Raw genomic sequence first — 21,324 nt, 5'->3', positions numbered from 1 at the left:
TATGCACCAAAGGAAAAAAATGTGGAAAGAAAAAAAAGAAGAAAGCAGATAGACTTTCAAGGAAGAATGTGGGCTATATATGAGAGAGACATATGCTGGGGTTAAAGCAATGAATACACATTCAAGTGAGAATGCAGGCCATTTTTATAGTAAAGCATGCTTTGGTGATTCCTGAATCCTCTTCTAAAGGAAACTTGGTGAGAGGTGGGAAAGGGAATGTATGTGAAAATGCCATCAGATTGGTGATCACAAGATAGTTTGTGGTGGTTTGATAATTCTGGTATTAATTATCTGATCAATCAATAAATGTGGAAGTTCCCTAAATCATAGGTTTCTTAAAATATTTTTTTTTTTTTTTTGTACCAGGGATTGAGCCCAGGGGCACTTAACCACTGAGCCACACGCCCAGCCTTTTTTTTTTTTTTTTTTTTTTTTTTTTGAGACGGGATCTCACTAGGTTGCTGAGGCTAGCTTTGAACTCATTAGCCTCCTGTCTCAGATCCCCTAGTCAGTTTACTGATGGGTTAATTATAGTATGAGGTATTTCACAATCGAGTGAATTTATGGCACCTCTAAAATTTACAGATTTCACAGAAATTTAGAACTAGGTTTGATGGTGCAAAACTGTAATCCCAGTGACTCAGGAGGCTGAGAATCACAAGTTCAAGGAAAGTCCCAGCAATTTATCAAGACCCTATCTCAAAATAAAACATAAGGGGATAGGTGGGCATGGTGGCTGACACCAGTAATCCCAGAGACTCAGGAGGCTGAAGCAGGAGAATTGCACATTCAAGACCACCTTCAGCAAAGGCCCTAAAGACTTAGCAAGACTCTGTCTCAAAATAAAAACATTACAAAAAAGGGTTGGGTATGTAGCTCAAAGATTAAGCAACCTGGGGTTCAATCTCCAATACCAAAAAATAAAAGGAGGCTGGAGATGTAACTCAGTGATAGAGTGCCCTGGGTTCAATCTTCCAGACAGAAAGATTGATTTCACAGAATTTGGTAGTAACAAGCCTGGAAGAATAACTGATTTATTTTCTGAGTGACAGTCCTAGAAAAGCATGTGGGTCTTAAAACTTCCTTTAAGTTTCCTTTTACCTATTTTTTATTTGTTCTATCCTATTTCAGGATCATGTTCAGTTTTCTTTACTACTGTGTACTTCTTAGCAGTTACACATACCAAATGCTGTATATATGTGATAAAAGTGTAGGGAAGTTGTAAATTTCCTCTTTCCTTCAGAAATTCTTGAAATTTTAGTCTATTGACAGATGATTAATAAGATAATAAAAGACACAGTTGTCCATGTTTATATAATATCTTGCAAAACACAAAGGAGTAGTAGGCTGGGGTCCACTAGTCCAACCGTCTAGACTTCTTATCTAGAGGGAAGAGGTAGCAACGTAAACTATGGGAGATTCAAGAGAGGACCTTCGTGGCAATCAAAGGCTATCTTATAAGCAGTTTCTCAGGTAGCAGCCCTCAGAAGATCAGTGGTAATCTTTGCCTGGACCAGGTGTCAGATCTCTTATCTCTTCTTCCTCAGAAGAGATCTTTCCTGATCAGATAAGGAAAGAAAACCTCTGTTTGCATTGGTGGCTTACTCTACAACTTGTAGATTGATGTAATTTTTTCCTTCAAAGATATGCCTGCCTGCATAAGTCTGAAGTTTCTCCGAATAACAAACTTCAAATATGCCTAGGAAGTTATCTGGCCGCGGGGTATTTTACTCTTTAAACAAAAGCAGTGAGTGGGAAAGTTCTTCAGGGCAGTGACTCTCATTATTTAATACCGCCCAGTCCAGTCAGAGAGTCAGTGGATCTGTGAAAGCATTCCTCTCATCAGAGAAGGATTTATTGTTTGATAAACCATTGAACTTTTCGGTGACCAGAGTTAACCATCTCCCTTCTCTTTCTCCGGATGAGTAACTCCTTTGCTCTGACTTAAATCTTTCAATTACTTTTGATTACCTGATATATGAGAAAAACCTGCGGTGGCTAGGAAGGTCAGTTGAAGGAGTATTGGGTTTCTTTGTTTTGTTTTTAAGTGATTATGCAGCCTTGCTCACTCTGTTGCAAGCAATGTAATCTCTGGAAGACAAAGGTCTCAAACTTCCAAATTACTTTACCATAATTCTGACTCTATACTAAACAAATTCTACTCTAATGTAGAAGACGAGGAATGCTTGCTTCCCCAGTGAGTGAAGACAAACTCGCGTTTGAGGACTTCTGGATTATCGCTGGTTAGAGAAATCTTTTTTTATGACACTCCAGGATATACCCTCAAAAATTGTTCGCCCTTAAGGTATACGCCAGTCTCGCTGCCTAGAACATATTCAGCCTTGCAAAGGCTAGAGACGCCTAAAGTCAGCTGCCACCTTACCTCTACCCCTAGCGTCCCAGCGGAGCCAATAAACACCGAGATTGTTCCCCGCAGTACACGGGGAGGGGATGTAGGAGAACGTAGCTACCATCTTGGTTGTGGCTAAACTCAGCGCTCTGGTTGGCGTCACTCGGCTCCTGTGCGCAAGCGTACTAGTAGTACGCTCCCCCTCTCACCACCTTCCCGTGCACGCGCTCGGAGCCTGCAACTCTCGCGAGAGAAGCGAGATTTATTCCTACGTACCGGGCCGTGCTGCTTATGGCGGCGCTGGAGAGGGGGCGCTGAGCTGTTGGGGTGAGTACGACCTCAGGGTCTAATTAGGGGTAGCAGGAAGCCAGGTTAAGGGCGGATGAGGAAACGAAGACTAACGGGAGAGACTTCTGAGTCAAGGTGGGCATCTCTAGAGCTCCGAGTAGAGAAGATCTCACCCTGAGTTTCTACCCCAGGCTTTTCAATTCTTCCCTCGTCCAACCGTCTAGACTTCTTGCCAGGCCACAGAGCCGTAGCGAGGAGTTGAGGCCTGAGGGGCACGCGTGGGGGTAGTGGTGGTGGTGACTAAAGTGGGGGGAGGGAGCGAAAATGGAGGCTCCGACCGCAGCCAAGATGGAGGCAGAGGGTGCGGGGCTCGGGCGCGGAGGCTGTTGGGAGCTGTAGTCGGCCCACTTCCCTCTGCGGCTTGGCCGGGGAAACGGGAACTACAAGTCCCGGCGGGCGGGGCGTGGGGGTGGTGGCGCGGTCCTTTGTGTGAGGGTGGAAGAGCAAAGGCAGTGGAGAAGGGCCTACTCTTATCTGTGGATTGTGTGGGGGGTTTTTTCCCCGTCATCTGTGTGGGGATCTGACTACGAGTACCAGAGCGCAGTGCGGCAGTGGCGCCTTCTTTGTGTGTGTGGACTGAGACCCCACTCCATCTAGGGGAAGTGCTTAGGGAAATCTTCCCTCACAGCTGACACTAGCGCCGCAGAATTGACATCCCTCCTTCATGGGTCTCAACATCCAGCCCTCCTCTATTCGGCTCCCCTTTGGCTTCTTGAGGAAGAGAACCAGCCCCTACTCTTTTAGGCTTGTGGCTCTCACCCCTCTATCTTTGGGGAAACGGCATGGGCCCTAAGTTTGGTGGTGTTTTCACTACCACCTCCTCTGGCTCGTATGTTGCAAGCGCTGGCCCACATTGTGCAATGAACCGCTTGGCTTCGTCATTCTATGTAGAGTTGGTTTTTTTTCACAGCCGCAGTTGGAGACCCATGTGAAGTTTTTGCCATCTGATGTTTTATCAATACGAAATCTTGATTGGGCGGGTTTTGTTTTGTTTTGTTTTGCTTTAAAGGTTTTCATTAGAAACACCCAGATGGCTGCTGTCTTGTTTAACTCACAAGTAAGACAGGTAAAGCTTCCTAAAACAGACTTCTAACTGCAAAAAAAGAATAAACGTTTTTGGGCGAGTTAATTTCCTTTTTTTTTTTTTATCTAAAATGTTTGAAAGAATGTGGTGGTCTTTTAAACAGCTTGGAGAAGGCAGAGAGGGAGGGAGATTGTCCAAAGGTTCTGTAGTTAAATCTATTTCTTTGGAGAAACTAAAATTTTATTAGGCTGATGTGAACTGGCCGTTTGCACCCAGGGCTGCCAACCTACTTTTTTTTTAATGTAGGTTCCAAATTATAACCACTAATACAAGCTACTCTGCAAAATGCTGATTTTCATTTTGAATTACAAGAAGGTGCATCCTCAGTACATTGAGGGGTGATTTAATACGCTGGTGTGGATAAGTAGAGGATTTATATACTTGTATACATATACCAGAGTTATAAAATATAGATAACTAATCTTTTAGTTCTAGAACCGAAATGAAAGAGATGGTAGTAGTTTGGTTTTGCAGCTGCTCTGGATGTTTACCATGGAGATGAGTATTTATAGCAGCTGAGTTGAAAAGTAAAGTATTTGAGACACAGAAGATAGGTTTTCTTCTTTTGTAAATAAGGTCTGACTTACCAAGTGTGACCTTTAAAAGAGTGTGGTTGAAAATTCTGGTAATTTCCTGGCGAATGAAAATTGTGTGAAAGCTGATGTGTTTGTTTTATCCCACCCATTTCCCCTTCCTCCCCCTAAAGACACCTCACAGAATTATACTTTTTCTGTTTAATTTGTAGTTAGATACACATTTAAGTGCGCAGTTCAGTGGCATTGAGTATATTCTCATGGCAGTGAAGGCCATGCTTTTTAACAGGGTAGTTGAAACAGAAATTCCTTTTGGATAGGTTTTTTTTTGTTTTGTTTTGTTTTTTGGTGCTAAGTATTGAACCAGGGGGAGATTCACCTGAACCACATCCTCTTTGGGGACTTCCCCCCCCATTTTGAGGCAAGCTCCCTAAATTGCTGAGCTGCATGGCAATTCTCCTACCTCAGCCTCCTGATGATGAATTTTTGAGGAGTTGGAGTTTGGGGACTATATTGACAAATGAAAATTTTAAAAAAACCTTGATCTTATTAAATATACAAAGATTTGTTGTGCCTTCTTAGCTTTGTCTTCCAAAAACAAGGGGAGAACCACTTTTGAGATTTTTAACTCAAACTGTCTTAAGGAAAGTTCTTAAAAACATTTAGAATGTTATGGTAAAGAATTAACACAGCTGCTAGTGGAGGCTGCCCTCACTAGTAATCCCAGCAGCTCTGGAGGCTGAGGCAAGAGGATCAGGAGTTCAAAGTCAGCCTTAGCACAAGAGAAGGGCTAAGCAACTCAGTGAGATCCTGTCTTTAAAAAAGGGCTGGGCTGGGCTGGGCTGGGGATTGGATTGTGGCTCAGCCGTAGAGTGCTCTCTAGCACATGTGAGGCCCTGGGTTCAATCCTCAGCACCACATAAAAATAAATAAATAAAGGTATAAAATAAAAGAAATCATTAAAAAAAAATAGGGCTGGGGATGTGGCTGAGTGGTGAGTGCCCCTGAGTTCAATCCTGCGTAAACTCTAGCCCCCCCCCAAAAAAAAATTCTACAGCTAGAAAAACTTTCATAAGATTTTCTAACTAGAATGTCTCAAGTGTGGAATGTGGAAATGAAACGTGTGGAAGTTTTTGTTTTTTCTTGAATCCCATCATTGATGTTAAATTCCTTTTTGTCCAATCAGGATTTAAGTAATTCCTTTATCTTAATAATTAGAATGTTTTCTTATTGGGGATGAGGTTCCAGGGATTGAAAGCAGGGACACTCAACCTTTTGAGCCCCTAGGATTATAGGCATGCACCAGAATGTTTTCTACTTGCATGTGAATACCTGGTTAAAAATAAAACAATACAAAAAATTTAAAAATATGACCTTTATGCTGAGGTAAAATGTTAACGGGAAGTTGAAAATAAATTGATCAGCAGTTTTTCTTTTTCACTTTGCAAATACTATCCTTTTATTTTCACCTGTAGCCAGTACATAACCAGTTAGTTATTTGCATTTCTGCTTCCCCAATTTAGTTAACTACTAGCTCCTGTGACCAATATTGAAAATCTTTGCCTCATAGCCGGACTTTTGCTAATGCAGCATGCTTTTTGGGTTTTTGTTGTTGTTGTTGTTGTTTTTAATAATCCTCAGGTTAGCGCATATGAATCACTTAAAATATGATTTGTCAGAATGGAAGTATGCTGTAGTTTAAAATAACAGATTTCAAGGAATGAAAATGTTTCTTTGAGTACACATGGACAGTGATAGCACTTTGGATATAATTGGTTAAATAAGACATTTAATTATAATTATTTGATTATTTTGAGAATTGAATCCAGAGGATACTTCCGCTGAGCTACATCTCCAGCAGCTCATGGTCCCCCCACCACCCCACCCCTGCTTTTTTTTTTTTTTTTAAAGACAGGATCTCCTTAAGTTGCTAAACTGGCCTCTAATTGTGGTCCTTCTTCCCCAGTCTTACAAGTTGCTGAGATTACAGGTGCACACCACTGCGTTCCACTTAAAATTAATTTCATCTGTTTATTTTGACTTTAATATGGCTACCAGAAAAATTTTAAAAGTTGAGTGTAACTTGCAATAAATTTTTGTTAGACAACACATTGGTTTGTTTTTTGTTTTTTTGTACCTGGATTGAACCCAGGGGTGCTTAACCACTGAGCCACATCCCTAAACCTTTTAAAGACAGGGTCTCCCTAGGACCTCACTGAGTTGCTGAGGTTGGTCTCAAACTTGGAATCCTCCCGCCTCAGCCTTCTGAGTTGCTGGGATTACTGACATGCACCACTGTGCTTGGCCAATACATTGTTTTCTAATGTGGAACATTTCTTAAGCTTCAAGAACTCCACTGGCATTTGTCCTACTTCAGGCATACTGAATATAACAGTAGTTAAGTGATAGATACATTATTTTAAATCTTAATATCTCTTCAGGTAATAATTTACTATGGTCGTTACTACTAAATGTATACAAAAGGCTAGCTCTGCATTGATTTGATTCGTATATTTTCACTCAGTGGATGACAACTTAGATTGGTTTTTTATATATTTATTTTGCTGCTGTTGTTGTAGTTGGACACAATACCTTTATTTCACTTATTCATTCAAGACCTTGAATGTGCAAGGCAAGCACTCTACCGCTGAGCCACAACTCCAGCCCCTAGATTGTTTTAATTGGCTAAACTTTGTATACCTTAGATTCCGAAGTAGAAATGAAATGAAACCTATTAAGTGTTATGCTTGATGTGATGCAGGTTAATGCATCAAGAAATATGAAAGAGTATTAGTATATATATATAAGAGTATTAGTTATAACCCCCCCCCATTAAATTTGTGTGTGTATTATACACAGGGGCTCCCTACCAATGACCTACATCCCCAGCCCTATTTTTTTTTTTTTTTTTTGGAGACAGGTTCTCACTAATCTGCTTAGGCTGGCCTTGAACTTTTGATCCTGCTTCAGCCTCCTGAGTTGCTGGGATTAGAGGCATATATCTCTGTGTCCATCTGAAAAATACAAATATGGTGCTCAGTGAAATGCCAGTGAAGGGAGAACTTGACCCACTTGGGCCTTTGCATTTCTACAAAAGAAGAAGATACTCAAATGGGTTAGGTGGGGAGATTTGTAGTCTAGTTCAGCCTTTCATTAACAGTCCCCACAAGTGAGTACTGTCATGTCTTTAGAATAATTTGCTAAAATGATATATGTGATAGTGTAATACTTCCCTCTGACCCCTGGTATTGAGGGTGGAACTCAGGGATTCTTTACCACTACATCTCCACTGCTTTTTATTATTTTGAGACCAGGTCTTCCTAGGGTGCTGAGGTTGGCCTTGAACTTATGCTTCTGCCTCAGCCTCCAGAGTCACTGGATTACTGGTATGCATCACCGTACCTGTGTAATATATTTTAGATGGATTTCCTAATACATGAATATATTCACTCATCGTGTATTCGTGCCTGCTATAATCCCTAGTTTCTGCTATGCCTTTGAAATAAACCAGCTAAGGAAGCTGGTAAATAAAAAACAGGTGGTGATAATTTTAAGCCAGGTGCCATACAAAATAATCATTTGGATTAAGAAATTAGCTTTACCTCCTGAAACAATGTGACATTGATGATAATGATGCTTTTCCATATTGAGCAAAGGGAAAAGGAGTTAACTGCTTAGCAATCAGGAAGACTCTTCAGTTGTTTCCTGCTATTTCTCTGTGCTTTCTGATTTTTGTTTGGTGGTGTTTGTTTTGAGGCAGGGTCTCACTGTTTTTCCCAGGCTGACTTCAAACTTGAAATCTTATGCCTCAGCCTCCCACGTAGCTGGAATTACAGGCTACTTGGCTACTATGTAAGGTTATTCCCTACTCTTCAATAGAGGGGATGAAGGGTGATCCATTTATGTTGAGTATGAAGGCAAAAGAAGTTGTCAGTATACAGCTGATAAAAGGTTTTTTTGTTTGTTTGTTTGTTTCATATTGGGGATTGAACTCGGGGGCACTTGACCACTGAGCCATATCCCCAGCCCTATTTTGTATTTTATTTAGAGACACGGTCTCACTGACTTGCTTAGTGCCTTGCCTTTGCTGAGGCTGGCTTTGAACTCACTTTACGATCCTCCTGCTTCAGCCTCCCAGGCCGCTGGGATTACAGGTGTCTACCACCACATCCTGCTAAAAGTTAATAATTTGATGAGTGGTTACCAATTTTATTTAAAGGCCTTTACCAATACCTTGAAGTTCCTCAATGTTAATTTGATTGAAGAACATTTAGTTAACTATAAAAATCTCATAGCTATTTTTCGTGTGATGACACGTGCCTATAATCCCAGCTACTCCAGAGACTAGGATATGAGGTTGCAAGTTCTCAGCCAACCTAAGCAATTTAGTGAAACCTGTCTCAAAATAAAATGAGCAGGAGCTATAGCTCAGAGATAAACATCACTGGGTTCCATTCCTAATATTGTATCTTCCCCATAAAGAAATCTTATGGCTGTAAAGATATTAATTTAGCACTCAATTATTGGCAATTGGCCCTGCACATTTTAGGCTCAACAAGTTTCTTATTTGTGTAACTAGATGACAAGCTTGATAGTTTAATATACAACACTGTAAATTGGGTTAATGCAGTTCAAGGGTTTTTTGGGGGGTGGGCAGGTGTTGAAAATTGAACTCAGGACCTTGCTTTCGAGGCAAGCACTCTACCACTGAGCTATATCCCCAACCTCAGTTCAAGTCTTAAATGATTCCCCCCCCCCCTTTGTATTAGTTGAATCCAGGGTGCTTTACCACTAACTACACTCCCAGCACTTTTTTTTGTTTGTTTGTTTTTAATTTTCAGACAGTCTCACTAAGTAGCTGAGGTTCTTGCTAAATTACTGGGGCCAGCCTTGAATTGCCAATCCTCCTGCTGTAGCCTCCTGAGTCACTAGGAATACAAGCATGCATCATGGCACCCAGCCCTTTTTATTTTATTTTTATTTTTTTATCTGAGAGAGTCTCATTAGGTTACTTAGGGTTTTGCCAAATTGCTAGGCTGGCCTCAAATTGTGTTCTCCTGCAATGGTCTCCTGACTTGCTGGATTTATAGGCTTGTGCTACCATGCCTGGCAAATTATTTCTTTTGACATTTTTTTCCTGTAATACACCCAGTCTTAAATATTTCCTTGGAAACTAAGGTATTAAGATAAAATCTCTATTTCAGGCCTACAATTTTTTTTAAAGAGAATTTTTTAATATTTATTTTTCAGTTTTCGGTAGACACAACATCTGTCTTTGTATGTGGTGCTGAGGATCGAACCCGGGCCGCACGCATGCCAGGCGAGCGCGCTACCACTTGAGCCACATCCTCAGCCCAGGCCTACATTTTTAAAAGAAGAGATTATTTGTTTTGTTTGGTATTGGGGATTGAATCTAGGGCACTCCATCACTGAGCTATGCCCCCAGCCTTATGGTTTGTTTTGTTTTGTTTCGTTTGTTTTTTAAGAGACAGGTTCTGGTTAAGTTGCTGAGAATTAACCTGAAACTTGCCTTCCTCCTTTCTCAGCCTCCTTAGTTGGTGGAATGTACCACCACATCCGGCTGAGATGCTTTTGCTTGCTTGCTTTCTTTTTTTTTTTTTAAATAGTTTACTTTTTAATGTGGTGCTGAGGATCCAGCCCAGTGCCTCACACATGGTAGGCAAGTGTTCTACCACTGAGCCGCAACCCCAGCCCTGAGATTATTTCTTGATTGGATAATTAAGACTTCATTTAACACTGATAGAACTATTTATATTGAATTGTGGTGTCCTTTGTCCTATTATGGGTTAATTGCCTTTTTACTTTATTAGTTTCTGTTGTGTAGCAGTGGGTTATAGCTAAAAAAATCAGTGATAGAGAAATAAGCTTCGGTTTGCCTCTCAGAAATTTGAAATATAAGAGTTAGAGATGTTGAGTACTAGAGCACATGCCTAGTAAGTGTGAGCCCAGTAATCAGAACAAGGTACATAAACTTGAAATTGTAGAAATGATTTGGTACCAAAAAAATTGATGTAGGCACTTCATATTGCTGTCTCTCTTAGTAGGAGTTAAGAAAGAAGGTAATGAGTCTGTGCTGGAATGGTCAAGAAAGGCCTTGTCATCTTGAAGATGGCAAAATTATGTTCTTTATGGGAAGATACATATGTGTAAAGAAAAAGTTCAGGAATATTTCAAGAGTTAGGTTTATTTTTTCCCCCAATCCTTAAACACATCTAGGAGAACTGGAAAACAGCAGACAGTTAAAATGAAAGCTGGTTATTATGGCACATGCCTGTAATCTCCGCAACTCGGGAGGCTAAGGCAAGAGGATCCCAAGTTCCAGGTCAGCCTTAGCTACTCAGGCCCTGTCTCAAAGAAAAAGGGAAAGGTATAAGACACATCTTGGTGTGAACCACCATACCCAGCCTCCTAATAGCCATTCTTATTTCTGGTTTTTAAAACGAATATGATATCCATCTCTCAGCATGTCCACCTTTTTCTTCTTCCTGTGTAAGTCAATTTAGTTGCTGGGCTTGGTGGCCCACACCTGTAATCCCAGCTACTTGGGAGGCTCAAGTGTCTGTAGGGTCATTTGAATTTAGGAGTTTTAGTCCAGCCTGGCAACGTTTAAAACAAATTTTTTCCCGAACTCTTTCATGCCTGTAATCCCAGCAATTTAAGAAGGTGAGGCAGGAGGATTACAAGTTCAAGACCAGCCTCAGCAACTTAGCAAGATCCTGTCTCAAAATAAAAAGAGAAAAAGAGTTGGGGATATGGCTCAGTGGTTAAGTGCCCCTGGGTCTAATCCCCAAACAAACAAAAACAACTTTTTTTTTTTCCAGTTAACGGAACTGTTAATACTAAGAGTCGGTGCAAAATATCACAAAGCAGAATTTGGTGATTTTTACTTACAATTATATTTTTTGTGAACATTTCTCATCTACTTACTGCAACAACTTAGATCTGAGATTTGCTTCCTTCAGTAAATCATCTGCAGTAGGAGTTCAAGACTTATTACCACTTTTACAAAGAACTAAGGCTGTTTCTTGTTAACATCAAGTTGAAATGTTTTATATTCTGACTTGACTACACCTGTCACACAACATATCTATTTCACTTTGACCCAATCCACTGTTCTAGCCCAGTTAGTCTATTGATTTCCTCTGAAACTAGCCATACTTGTTGTTGTAGTCATTCAGAAGAAAACTTTACTTAATACCAGTCTTAAATTATTATTATTATTATTATTTTTTAACACACTGCCCCTGCTCTCAAGGAACTTAGAATTTAGTGGCATATTCTGGATTGGCATATGTGGTATTTTGTCCCTAGAATACTCAGCTATTTATTCTCTCCTAGAATTCTGCTTGGTTTTCCAAGTTCAGTTCAAATTTTATGCCTTCTTTATGCTCACCATGTTGTTTTGATGCTCACATAGTTGTGAACAAACTATTTTTAGTATAGTATATGATATGTAGGTACACAAATATTAGATAAGCAAAATAATTTTGGGTATTTTAATCCTGTGTTCTGGCTCTTCTCAACAAGATTGTAGGCTCTAATGGGAGGAAGTTCTTTTGTATTTTTCAGAAAACCTAATACAGTGCTAGTTGCTTATAAAATGATCTGTATTAAATTAAGTATTATGCTATGTAACTTCCAGCTTACATGCGAATGGGAAGTTAAGGACAGACTGTGGAATAACTTGACATCTTGGGTATGTGATGCCAGAGAAGGAAGTAATCATTATTTGAACAATTCCAAGTTTCCTAAATTATTTGCTTGACCAGTGATTTTATGTTAATGAGGTTTGCCTTGCTTCCTGTTCTGTTACTGATCCTTTTGTGTATATTATACTTAAAGTCTTCATTTTTTTGCCTCTAGTATGAAGTGTAACAGAACAGACTTTACCACCTGAAACTGCTGCTTCAAGTTCAGATCAGGCAAGGAACAAACCTCGTAACAACCAACAAGACCAAAGAAGAGTACACTTAAGTTGAAGACACAACACTTGATCTGAAACAAGAAGTTTGTGCCTACTCAACAGCTTTGAAAGAGCACTTCCCAACGCTGCTAGTAGTCTTTGTTTTCTTCAGTGCTGTACTGTGAGATTGCCCGGTGCAGCAGCAGTTGTATTCTTTATTAGCTTGGTAGATCATTTTCTCTCGCTCTTTTTTTTAATACTAGCAACTTTCATCCTTTGAAACGTGTGCTGAAAAAGAAGAATCAGCAAATACTACTGAAAGTGCAATATTTGATTATCACTGCGAGGTAGGTTTGAGTTTTAAGAATCAATTCTGTAATTCTGGATTCTGTAATTATTGTTCAAAACAATACATGTGTCTTTTTATAGTGTTGTGGTTTGAATCCAGGGACACCCCACTACTGAGCTACAGCCGCCACCCTTTTTATTTATTATTTTGACACAGGGTCTTGCTCAGTTGCCCACTTGGACTTGAACTTGATCCTCTTGCCTCAGGCTCCCAAATCACTGGGATTATAGGCATGTGCCAATGTGTCCAGCCCAAATATAAAATCTTAATTTCTTTGTAAAACATATTTTGTGAGTATTTTTAGAATTTAATATTTTCTAAATTATCTAGTATGAAAATAGTAACATTTATTTATGGTCTCTTATTAGGCCAGGACAGTATTTATGACCAAAACTGATTTGGTACAAAAGATTATATTGATACATGCTCAACTCTTGACTTATTGGTCTCATAGAGAAGTTCCACATGTACTACTTTAAAACTTTTCATCAGTCATGGTGGTGCACACCTGTAATCCCAGTGGCTTGGGAGGCTGAGGCAGGAGGCTCACAGGTTCAAAGCCAGCCTCAAAAACTAAGCTAGGCTATAAGCAGCCTAGTGAGACCCTGTCTCCAAAAAAGTGCTGGGGATGTGGTTCAGTGGTTACGCGCCCTTGGGTTCAATACCTGGTTACCCCTGCTTTCACAATACATTTCTGATTTCAAAAAGGTCCCAACTAAATGTTCCTATTCTTGTGAACAACAAAGGTTGGTCAACTGGATAGACTAAGTCCATTATCTATAGGCTTATCTTATGTTTAAATGATACCCAGAAGGCTTCATTGTATTCTTTATATATAGGGGTCTTTGGAACTTAGGTGATATTTGGTATTAGCATCTCCATTTCCTTCTCTCCATCCTTTAGCTTCCTGAAGCTAAAGGATGTTGTTAGCTTCGTGAAGAAGGAAACTTGTTTTGCATCCAATACTTAACGCTGCCACTAGCTACATATTTATAAATGAATGGTTATCATGCTTACTATATTGTTAGGTATTGCTGATGCTGGAATATGATAATGAATAGGAACTGGGGATGTAACTTAGTGGTAGAGCCTTTGCCTAGCAGGCATGGAGCTCTAGGTTCAATCCCCAGTACCACCAAAATATAATGAATGAACAAGACAATAATGGACTTATGATTTAGAGCAATTTATTACAAAGTGTCAGTTAATATAGGCTAGAGAGAGAAAATGTGAAGAGAATAACTGGAGCAGTTTTCTCAAGAGGGAAAGATATTTGAAGATGAGTAACACTTTATTAATAGGGTGTCTTATAGAGGTAACAAAATTAATAGATTCAGGGAGATCTGAAAGCACATAGTGTATATTGAATAGTCCAGTAATGAACAGAGTAGAAAATGCAGTTTTATGGCATGGAGAGAGTAACTGGAAGAGGAGCCTTCTTGGAGTCAGGTTCTGAAGGGTTCAGAGTATGTGGCATTCTTCTGTAGGAGAGGCATCACAAGGGCTTAATGGATTTTGTTTTTCAGAAGTGAGATAGCTTTATTACTTTAGATTTGAAAATAATGTATTCACTTGAGGGATAGGTTAAGGATTGAGAAGACTACAAAAGATAAAAGCTGGTGTATAAATGGAGAAACAAGCATTAGATGTTTTTAATGGTAAAAGTAAACATTTGGTACCATTTAAATGTGAAGATAAGCCTATAGAGAATCCTGTTGGCCACACGTTGTTGTTCACAGGAATAGGAACATTTAGTTGGGACCTTTTTGAAATTAGAAATGTATTATGAAACCAGGCATGGTGGCACATGCCTGTAATCTTAGTGACTTAAGAGGCTGAGGTAGGAGAATGGCAAATTTGAAGTCAGCCTGAACAACTTAGCAAGGCTCTGTTTAAAAATAAAATGGAATAGGGATGTACTTCAGTGGTAGAGCACTTGACTAGCAGGTTCAGTCACAAGTATCAAAAAATAAATAAATATATTGTGAAAATCTGTTGTTTTCATTAGATTGTTATCTGAAGTTGAAGAAAATATGTAAGGCCTAAATATTAAAGAATGATTATCTTTAAAGGGTAGGCTTGTGGAGAGCAATTTTTTTTTAATCAAGTTTATAGATTTTCTGAAATGGGTAGAAATAAACGCTTGGAATTCAGAAAGGAGTCATCAGTTTATATGTGGTAAAGGAAGGAGTACCTTGAAGAGAACATGAAAAATAGTAGTGAAGAGAGAAACACCAAAGAATATAATTTCAAGGAGAAGTTCTTGATAAAAATGCTGCAGAGATCAATGAATAAAAACTATAAAGATTGTTCTCATAAAAGTTAAATTTTCAAGAGGTGCTCAGGCCTTTATGTCTAATTTATGTCCAAAAGTTGTGTGATAGTATTAAAGATCTTGTTGTGGACCAGAATTACTCCTTTAACAAACAACTGAAAACAACCAATAGTAGCAATTAATTGAAATTAGTTCCATAAACAAACAACGCATTTTAAGAGAATTCTTAACATTATTTAGTTTTTGTTCGTTTCTATCATTATTTATTTATTTTTAAAAAACAATATTTAAGACATGCTGGGCACAGTGGTGCATGCCTGTAGTCCCAATTGCTCAGTAGACTGAGGCAGGAGGATCACATGTTCAAAGCCAGCCTCAACAATTTAACAAGGCCATAGCAGCTCAGTGAGACTTTGTCTCTAAATAAAAATTTAAAAGGGGCTGGAGATGTGGCTCAGTGGCTAAGCACCCTGAGTTCAATCCCCATTACCCCCCCCCCCAAAAAAAAAGTGATTTCAGTTGAATCTGTTGGGTTAGGTGAGGAAGATAGTGCAAATTGAAACTGTACAGTTTTATATTTGTATTTCAAAAGGGTAAGAGACTAGAAACTAAGGCTCCCATAGTTAGAAATGATTTTTGTTTAGCCTAGTCTTTGTATTCTGAATATTAGTTTGGCACATGAACATGTTTAATGTATAAATACACCATATGCACCCATAACTGCAATCAAGGTGGGGGGCTGACCCCAAAACATACTCTGTACAGTTGTGAAATATTCCAGTTGAAATGAATGTGGCTGAGGAAACAGATTTGATAATGTAATAGAACCCCAGATTTTTTTTTTTTTTTTGAGAGAGAGAGAATTTTTTTTTTAATATTTATTTTTTAGTTATCGGCGGACACAACATCTTTGTATGTGGTGCTGAGGATCGAACCCAGGCCACACGCATGCCAGGCATGTGCGCTACCGCTTGAGCCACATCCCCAGCCCCTAGAACCCCATATTTTAAAGGGTATTTTTGTAAAATTATTAAAAGTAGTACTTAATTAGGAAGGAATGAATATATGAGTGGAATTAGCCCTAACTGGCAAGAAAGAATAATAAAGACTTATTGAAGTTTGTTTGGTGTATGAATATAGGCATGAATTGATGAGCGATTTGATCAAAATAGTCTAAAGTTGACCAAAGGAAAGCAAAACGAGGAAATACTGTTATGCTTCTAGCTTTCTTCTGCAGAGAAACTAGTTTCTTCAACACTGAAGCTTCAGATGAATGAGAACAGGGTAATTTGCTAGTTGCTAGGGATATGATAATAGTTAATAGAGCCCTGTGACCAGAAGCTATAATAGAGCCCTGTGACCAGAAGCTATAAATGTCCTGATTTTTCAGTTAACAGAACTATGGAGCTTGCTATCTATTCCTAGCACAAATCCATGAGCCAGTGGATTTTAAAAAAAAAAAAAAAGAAAGAAAGAAATACTGGGGATTAAACCCAGTGACACTTTACCACTGAGTTGAATTTCTAGACCTTTATGTGTGTATGTTTGGGTACTGGTATGTTTGAACCTAGGGATGCCTTGTCATTGAGCTACATCCCAAACTCTGCCTCCCCCCCTCCTTTTTTGAGACAGGGTCTCATTAAGTTGCATAGGGCCTCAGTAAATTGCTGAGGCTGGCCTCAAACTTAAATCCTCCTGCCTCAGCCTGTATAGTCACTGAGATTACTGGCGTGTGCCACTGTAGATGGTACCAACCCCTTTTTTTGAGTGTCTTTATCATTAATTATTGTACTAGACATTGAAACCAGGGGCAGTTTCCCATTGAGCCGCATACCCAGCCTTTTTATTTTTATTTATTTATTTTGAGACAAGATCTTGCTTAGTTGTGGAAGCTGGCCTCATATTTACAGTTCTCCTGTCTCAGCCTACCAAGTTGCTGGGATTATAGGTGTGTACCACCACACCCAGCCGAGTGCCTTTATCTTAATGTTTTATAAATAAGGATCTGTTACTAAGCTGTCTACTTTGTCCATTGGCCTTCTACTTTGAGGTATGTTTTTGTAATAACTTTCATTTTGTGTAATAGTACTTCTTAAAAGGCTTTTGGTGGTGGTCCTGGTGAAGAAATAGTTTATAATGCCATAAAAATATAGTTCAGCCAAATTACTAGGTATTCTTTGAAAAGATGTTGTACCTAAAATTGTTTTTTGTCGTATAGTCTTTCCCTTTGAAAGAAAAATAGAAACTTCCAAATGGACAAAGACTAGGGAAAGATGGTTTGAGTTAACAAACGACTCTAGGAGAAGGGGGAAATTCTTTTTCAACTGTTTTTTGGTACATTGAGGGATAAGATTACATCCTAGATTCTAATGCCTTTTGGGGAAACAAGTCTTTAGAAGGAAATGCTAGCCCTGATCTTTTCTTACTCTGGTTGATTTTTTTTCCCTGTTGAGAAAAACAGGATTACTCTCTCTTACCTATAAGAGGACCTGAGAATGTGTTTTTTGCCAACTTTCTGATTTTGATGTTACAGATCTTGCCAATATTTTCCTATTTGTATAAAAGAACTATAGTTTAAACATGAGAGAAGCACTGTCTGAAAGTCATGATCTCAATCAGTGATGGAGAAAAATGATTCTTGAATTACTTTTATATTGTTTGTTAGTTAAAAACATGTATTGTCTATATTTGTAAGTTGTATAATTTATGTTTGTATTGTAAAACATAGTGGTCCAAATAAAGAGCATAAATAAGAAATAAGCAGTATTCTGAAAGTAGTTTGCTTGTTAAGAGTGCAGAAATATTTCATATTCACTAGGTATGTCATGTTCCAGATGCTTAGGTTTTTAAATATTTAGTTTTAAAAGAACTATCCTCTCCTGAATTTATATCTCGGGGACAATCTACATGTGTTATGCTTTATTACAATTGATGTGTATAGCATAGTCTTTTTCTTTTCTTTTTTTTTTTTTAAGAGAGTGAGAGAGGAGAGAGAGAGAGAAAGAATTTTTAATATTTATTTTTTAGTTCTCAGCGGACACAACATTTTTTTTTTTTTTAAGAGAGAGTGAGAGAGGAGAGAGAGAGAGAATTTTTAATATTTATTTTTTTAGTTCTTGGCAGACACAACATCTTTGTTGGTATGTGGTGCTGAGGATCGAACCCGGGCCGCACGCATGCCAGGCGAGCGCGCTACCGCTTGAGCCACATCCCCAGCCCAGCATAGTCTTTTTAAAAATATTTATTTTCTTGTAGTTGGACACAATACCTTTATTTTATTTATTTATATGTGGTGCTGAGGATTGAACCCAGGGCCTTGCACATGCTAGGCGAGCACTCTACTGCTGAGTCACAACCCCAGCCCATAGCATAATCTTTTTTAGAAAATATTTTTAGTTGTAGATGGACACAACAATACCTTATTTATTTTTATGTGGTGCTGAGGATTGAACTCAGTGCCTCACATGTGCTAGGCTAGTGCTCTACCACAGAGCTACAACCCCAACTCCATAGCAGTCTTGATTTTAACTTTTTGGCACACTTGTCATATGTTATTTAGAAAGTCTTTCCCTTCCCCCCCCCCCCCCCATCCCTGGCATGGTGATGCATCCTATAATCCTAACTACTCAGGCTTAGGCAAGAGGATCACAAGTTCAAGGCCCACATGGGCACCTTTGTAAGACCCTATCTTAAAAGGGTTTAGAGATATACCTCAGTGGTGAAGTGCCCTGGTTTTAATCCCCAGTATCATAATAAAGTCATTTCTTCCTTCACATGAAGGTTGAATAACTAGTATAAGAAATAGAGCTGTCAACTCCTATGCTCTTTGCCTGTGCTTGCCTTATCTTTTATCTAAGGTTCTTTTGCAGAAATATTTTTCAGCTATTTTTCCATTTGCAAGCTTGGTAACTCAATTTGTATGCTCACTCCTTTTGGCATATTGAAACTGTAATGTGCCAAGAACAAATGAATGAGAACTTCATTGTCAACCTGTTATGGACTCTTCTAAAAGCTTTTTCCTCAGAATAACTAGGGCTGGAGAATGTAGTGCAGTGATAAGAGCACCCCTGGGTTCAATCCCCAGTACTTCAAATTAACAACAATAATAACAAAGTTACTGGATATTAAATTGGATTGAATAGTCTCCAGCAATCACCAGAAAGTTCTGTTCTGGGTTTTTTTTTGTTGTTTTCCAGAGACTGAGCTTTAAAGCTCAATCTGAACTACATCCCCAGTCTTTTTTATCTTTTGAGACAGGGTCCACTAATTGGTATGGAACTTGAAATCATCCTGTTTCAGTCTCCCTAGTCATAGTGATTACAGGTGTGCGCCTAGTGCCTGGCTAGAAAATGGGTTTGTTTTTGGTTTTGTACTGGGTATTAAACGCAGAGGCACTTAACCACTGAGCCACAGCCCTTTTCATTTTTTGAGACAGGGTCTCATTAAATTGCTGAGGTTGGCCTCAGTGTCCTGAATTGCTGGGATTAGAGGAGAGCCACCATGCCCACCTACAAAGTTCTTAATGATATTTAAAAATTGTAGATAGCGTGAGATAGAGATTGTTTTAGGGGCTTTGAAAGTACATTTTAATTTGATCTTTTAATGTTGTTTATTACAATATGAATAAGTATACTATATTTTACTGAACTAGCCCAATAAGGGTAAAAAAATTGAATGTCAAATGTGTATTATTGTTATTAATCATAGTTATAAACGTTATCTTATGTCACCACAGCATTTGAGATGGAGAATGTATTTACTATGTCATCAGATCCTCATCCCCCTCCTGCAGCTCCTCCTTTACTTTCTTTACCTTTATCTTCATCTTCTACCTCATCTGGGACTAAAAAACAAAAGAGGACCCCCATGTATCAGAGATCTGTAAGTCAGGAAAGAAGCAGTTGCAGCTTGTCTGCTTTTTGTTAAGAGCATGACTCAGGTGGGCCACTCAGTATGGTTGTAATGGCCTTAAACTCACTAACTTCCCTAAATATCTTCACCTGGAATCTGGAAAGATAACTGCTGCATGTCCAGGATTCAGAAGCATTAGTATCACCTTGGATTTTGTTAGAAATGGAATACCTCAAATCCCTACTGAATCTATTTTTGTATTTTAACAAGATTGCCAAGCCTTTTTTAGAACCCATGCTGTGGAGGTAGACCTTCTTAGTTTGAAACATTTACCATTTGATTTTGGCAAGTCATTTAAGTTCTCTGCATCTGTTTCCTCACTGGTAAAGTAGAGATAATATAATATTACTTTCTCATGGACTTTTGTCAAAATCAAGTTAATACATGTCAAACAGAAAAGTGGCTAGCATGGAAGAACTTAACTGCTTACAAGTATGGTGGCTTTGATTTAATTTGACCAACCCACATACTATTTAATTGCTTAGACTTTTATCTTTCTAGGATTTTAATCATCCTCTTTTTCCTAGTGAAAGTGTATCCATTTTATTAATAATACCCAACATTTCACTTAAAGTTCTTATGAATCAAATTTTAATGCAAGGATCTAAAAATAATTAAAGACTTAAAGATGTTGCTGCTGTAGTAAATTTTACATTTAGTCTTGTTAGAGAGTTTGCTGTTTTACATCTCATTTAAAAATTTATACAGGTTTACTAAAAGTAAATTAAAATAGCCAATGAAATATACAAAGTGATAGTATTTAATGACCTGAACAGATTCCATTATATTTAAGTAGCTCCTTTTTCAATAAAGAATATTTTCTTTATTTTATCATAAAAACAAAATGCCACTAGAGATTTCATTAGTGTCTAAAAAGTGAAAGGTTCGTGCAGGTGAAAAGATTTCTTTAAATTTACGCAAGAAATGATCAAACAATATTAGAATAAAAGAATTTTTGTCATCTTGCCTTAAGTTTTCTAACTCATTATTTTGGTGTGTCTTTTAAAGGGCCTAAGCATGCATTACTCCAAAATATTCTCATTTAGATAAAGTATTGCATAGAAAGTTTGTTTTATTGTGTTAATCTCTTTTTTAATATTTATTTTTTAGTTTTAGGTGGACACAATATCTTTATTTTTTATTTTTATGTGGTGTTGAGGATCGAACCCAGCGCCTCGCGCATGCCAGGCGAGCGTACTACTGCTTGAGCCATATCCCCAGCCCTATTGTGTTAATCTCTACTAACTTTAAATATGCCTTCAAGATGCATGGCTTACAAAGTTGTTCTAAGATGTCTATTTAAGTTTGCAAATGTGTAAACAATCTCTTAGAGTCTTCATAGTTTTGGATCCTTTGTCCTTAAATTATTATTGTAGTAATTTAATGTAAAGGTAGCTTTTGCTAATGTAGTTGCTTTACTTCAATACCAAATTCCAGAAATCGTATTTCGTATGGTTAGTGAAAATTCCCACATAAATGAGGGTAGTTCCCTTAAATATTTCTTCTGAAATGTCTTGTTAGCTAAATTACTTCAATAATAAAAGTCCATA

At 38.4% G+C, this 21,324-nt stretch overlaps 1 protein-coding gene across 3 annotated transcripts in view; it reads left to right on the top strand.

Annotated features, from left to right (window-relative positions):
- Positions 1–2,569: 2,569 nt before the first annotated feature.
- Csde1 (cold shock domain containing E1) overlaps positions 2,570–21,324 on the top strand; it is a 41,225-nt gene continuing 22,470 nt past the window's right edge. For 2 of the 3 annotated variants that reach the window (XM_026394159.2, XM_026394158.2), the window contains exons 1-3: positions 2,570–2,677; positions 12,200–12,586; positions 19,599–19,744. In XM_026394159.2, the coding sequence (XP_026249944.2) occupies positions 19,607–19,744 (138 nt within the window). In that variant the 5' untranslated portion in view covers positions 2,570–2,677; positions 12,200–12,586; positions 19,599–19,606. The remainder of the gene's footprint in view (positions 2,678–12,199; positions 12,587–19,598; positions 19,745–21,324) is intronic. The other variant, XM_026394160.2, reaches the window with a different exon arrangement.

Source organism: Urocitellus parryii, chromosome 11 (genome assembly GCF_045843805.1).
Source record: "Urocitellus parryii isolate mUroPar1 chromosome 11, mUroPar1.hap1, whole genome shotgun sequence".
Classification (NCBI taxonomy): domain Eukaryota; kingdom Metazoa; phylum Chordata; class Mammalia; order Rodentia; family Sciuridae; genus Urocitellus; species Urocitellus parryii.
Note: the sequence above shows the minus strand (reverse complement) of the source record. Positions and strands in the feature narration are given on the sequence as shown.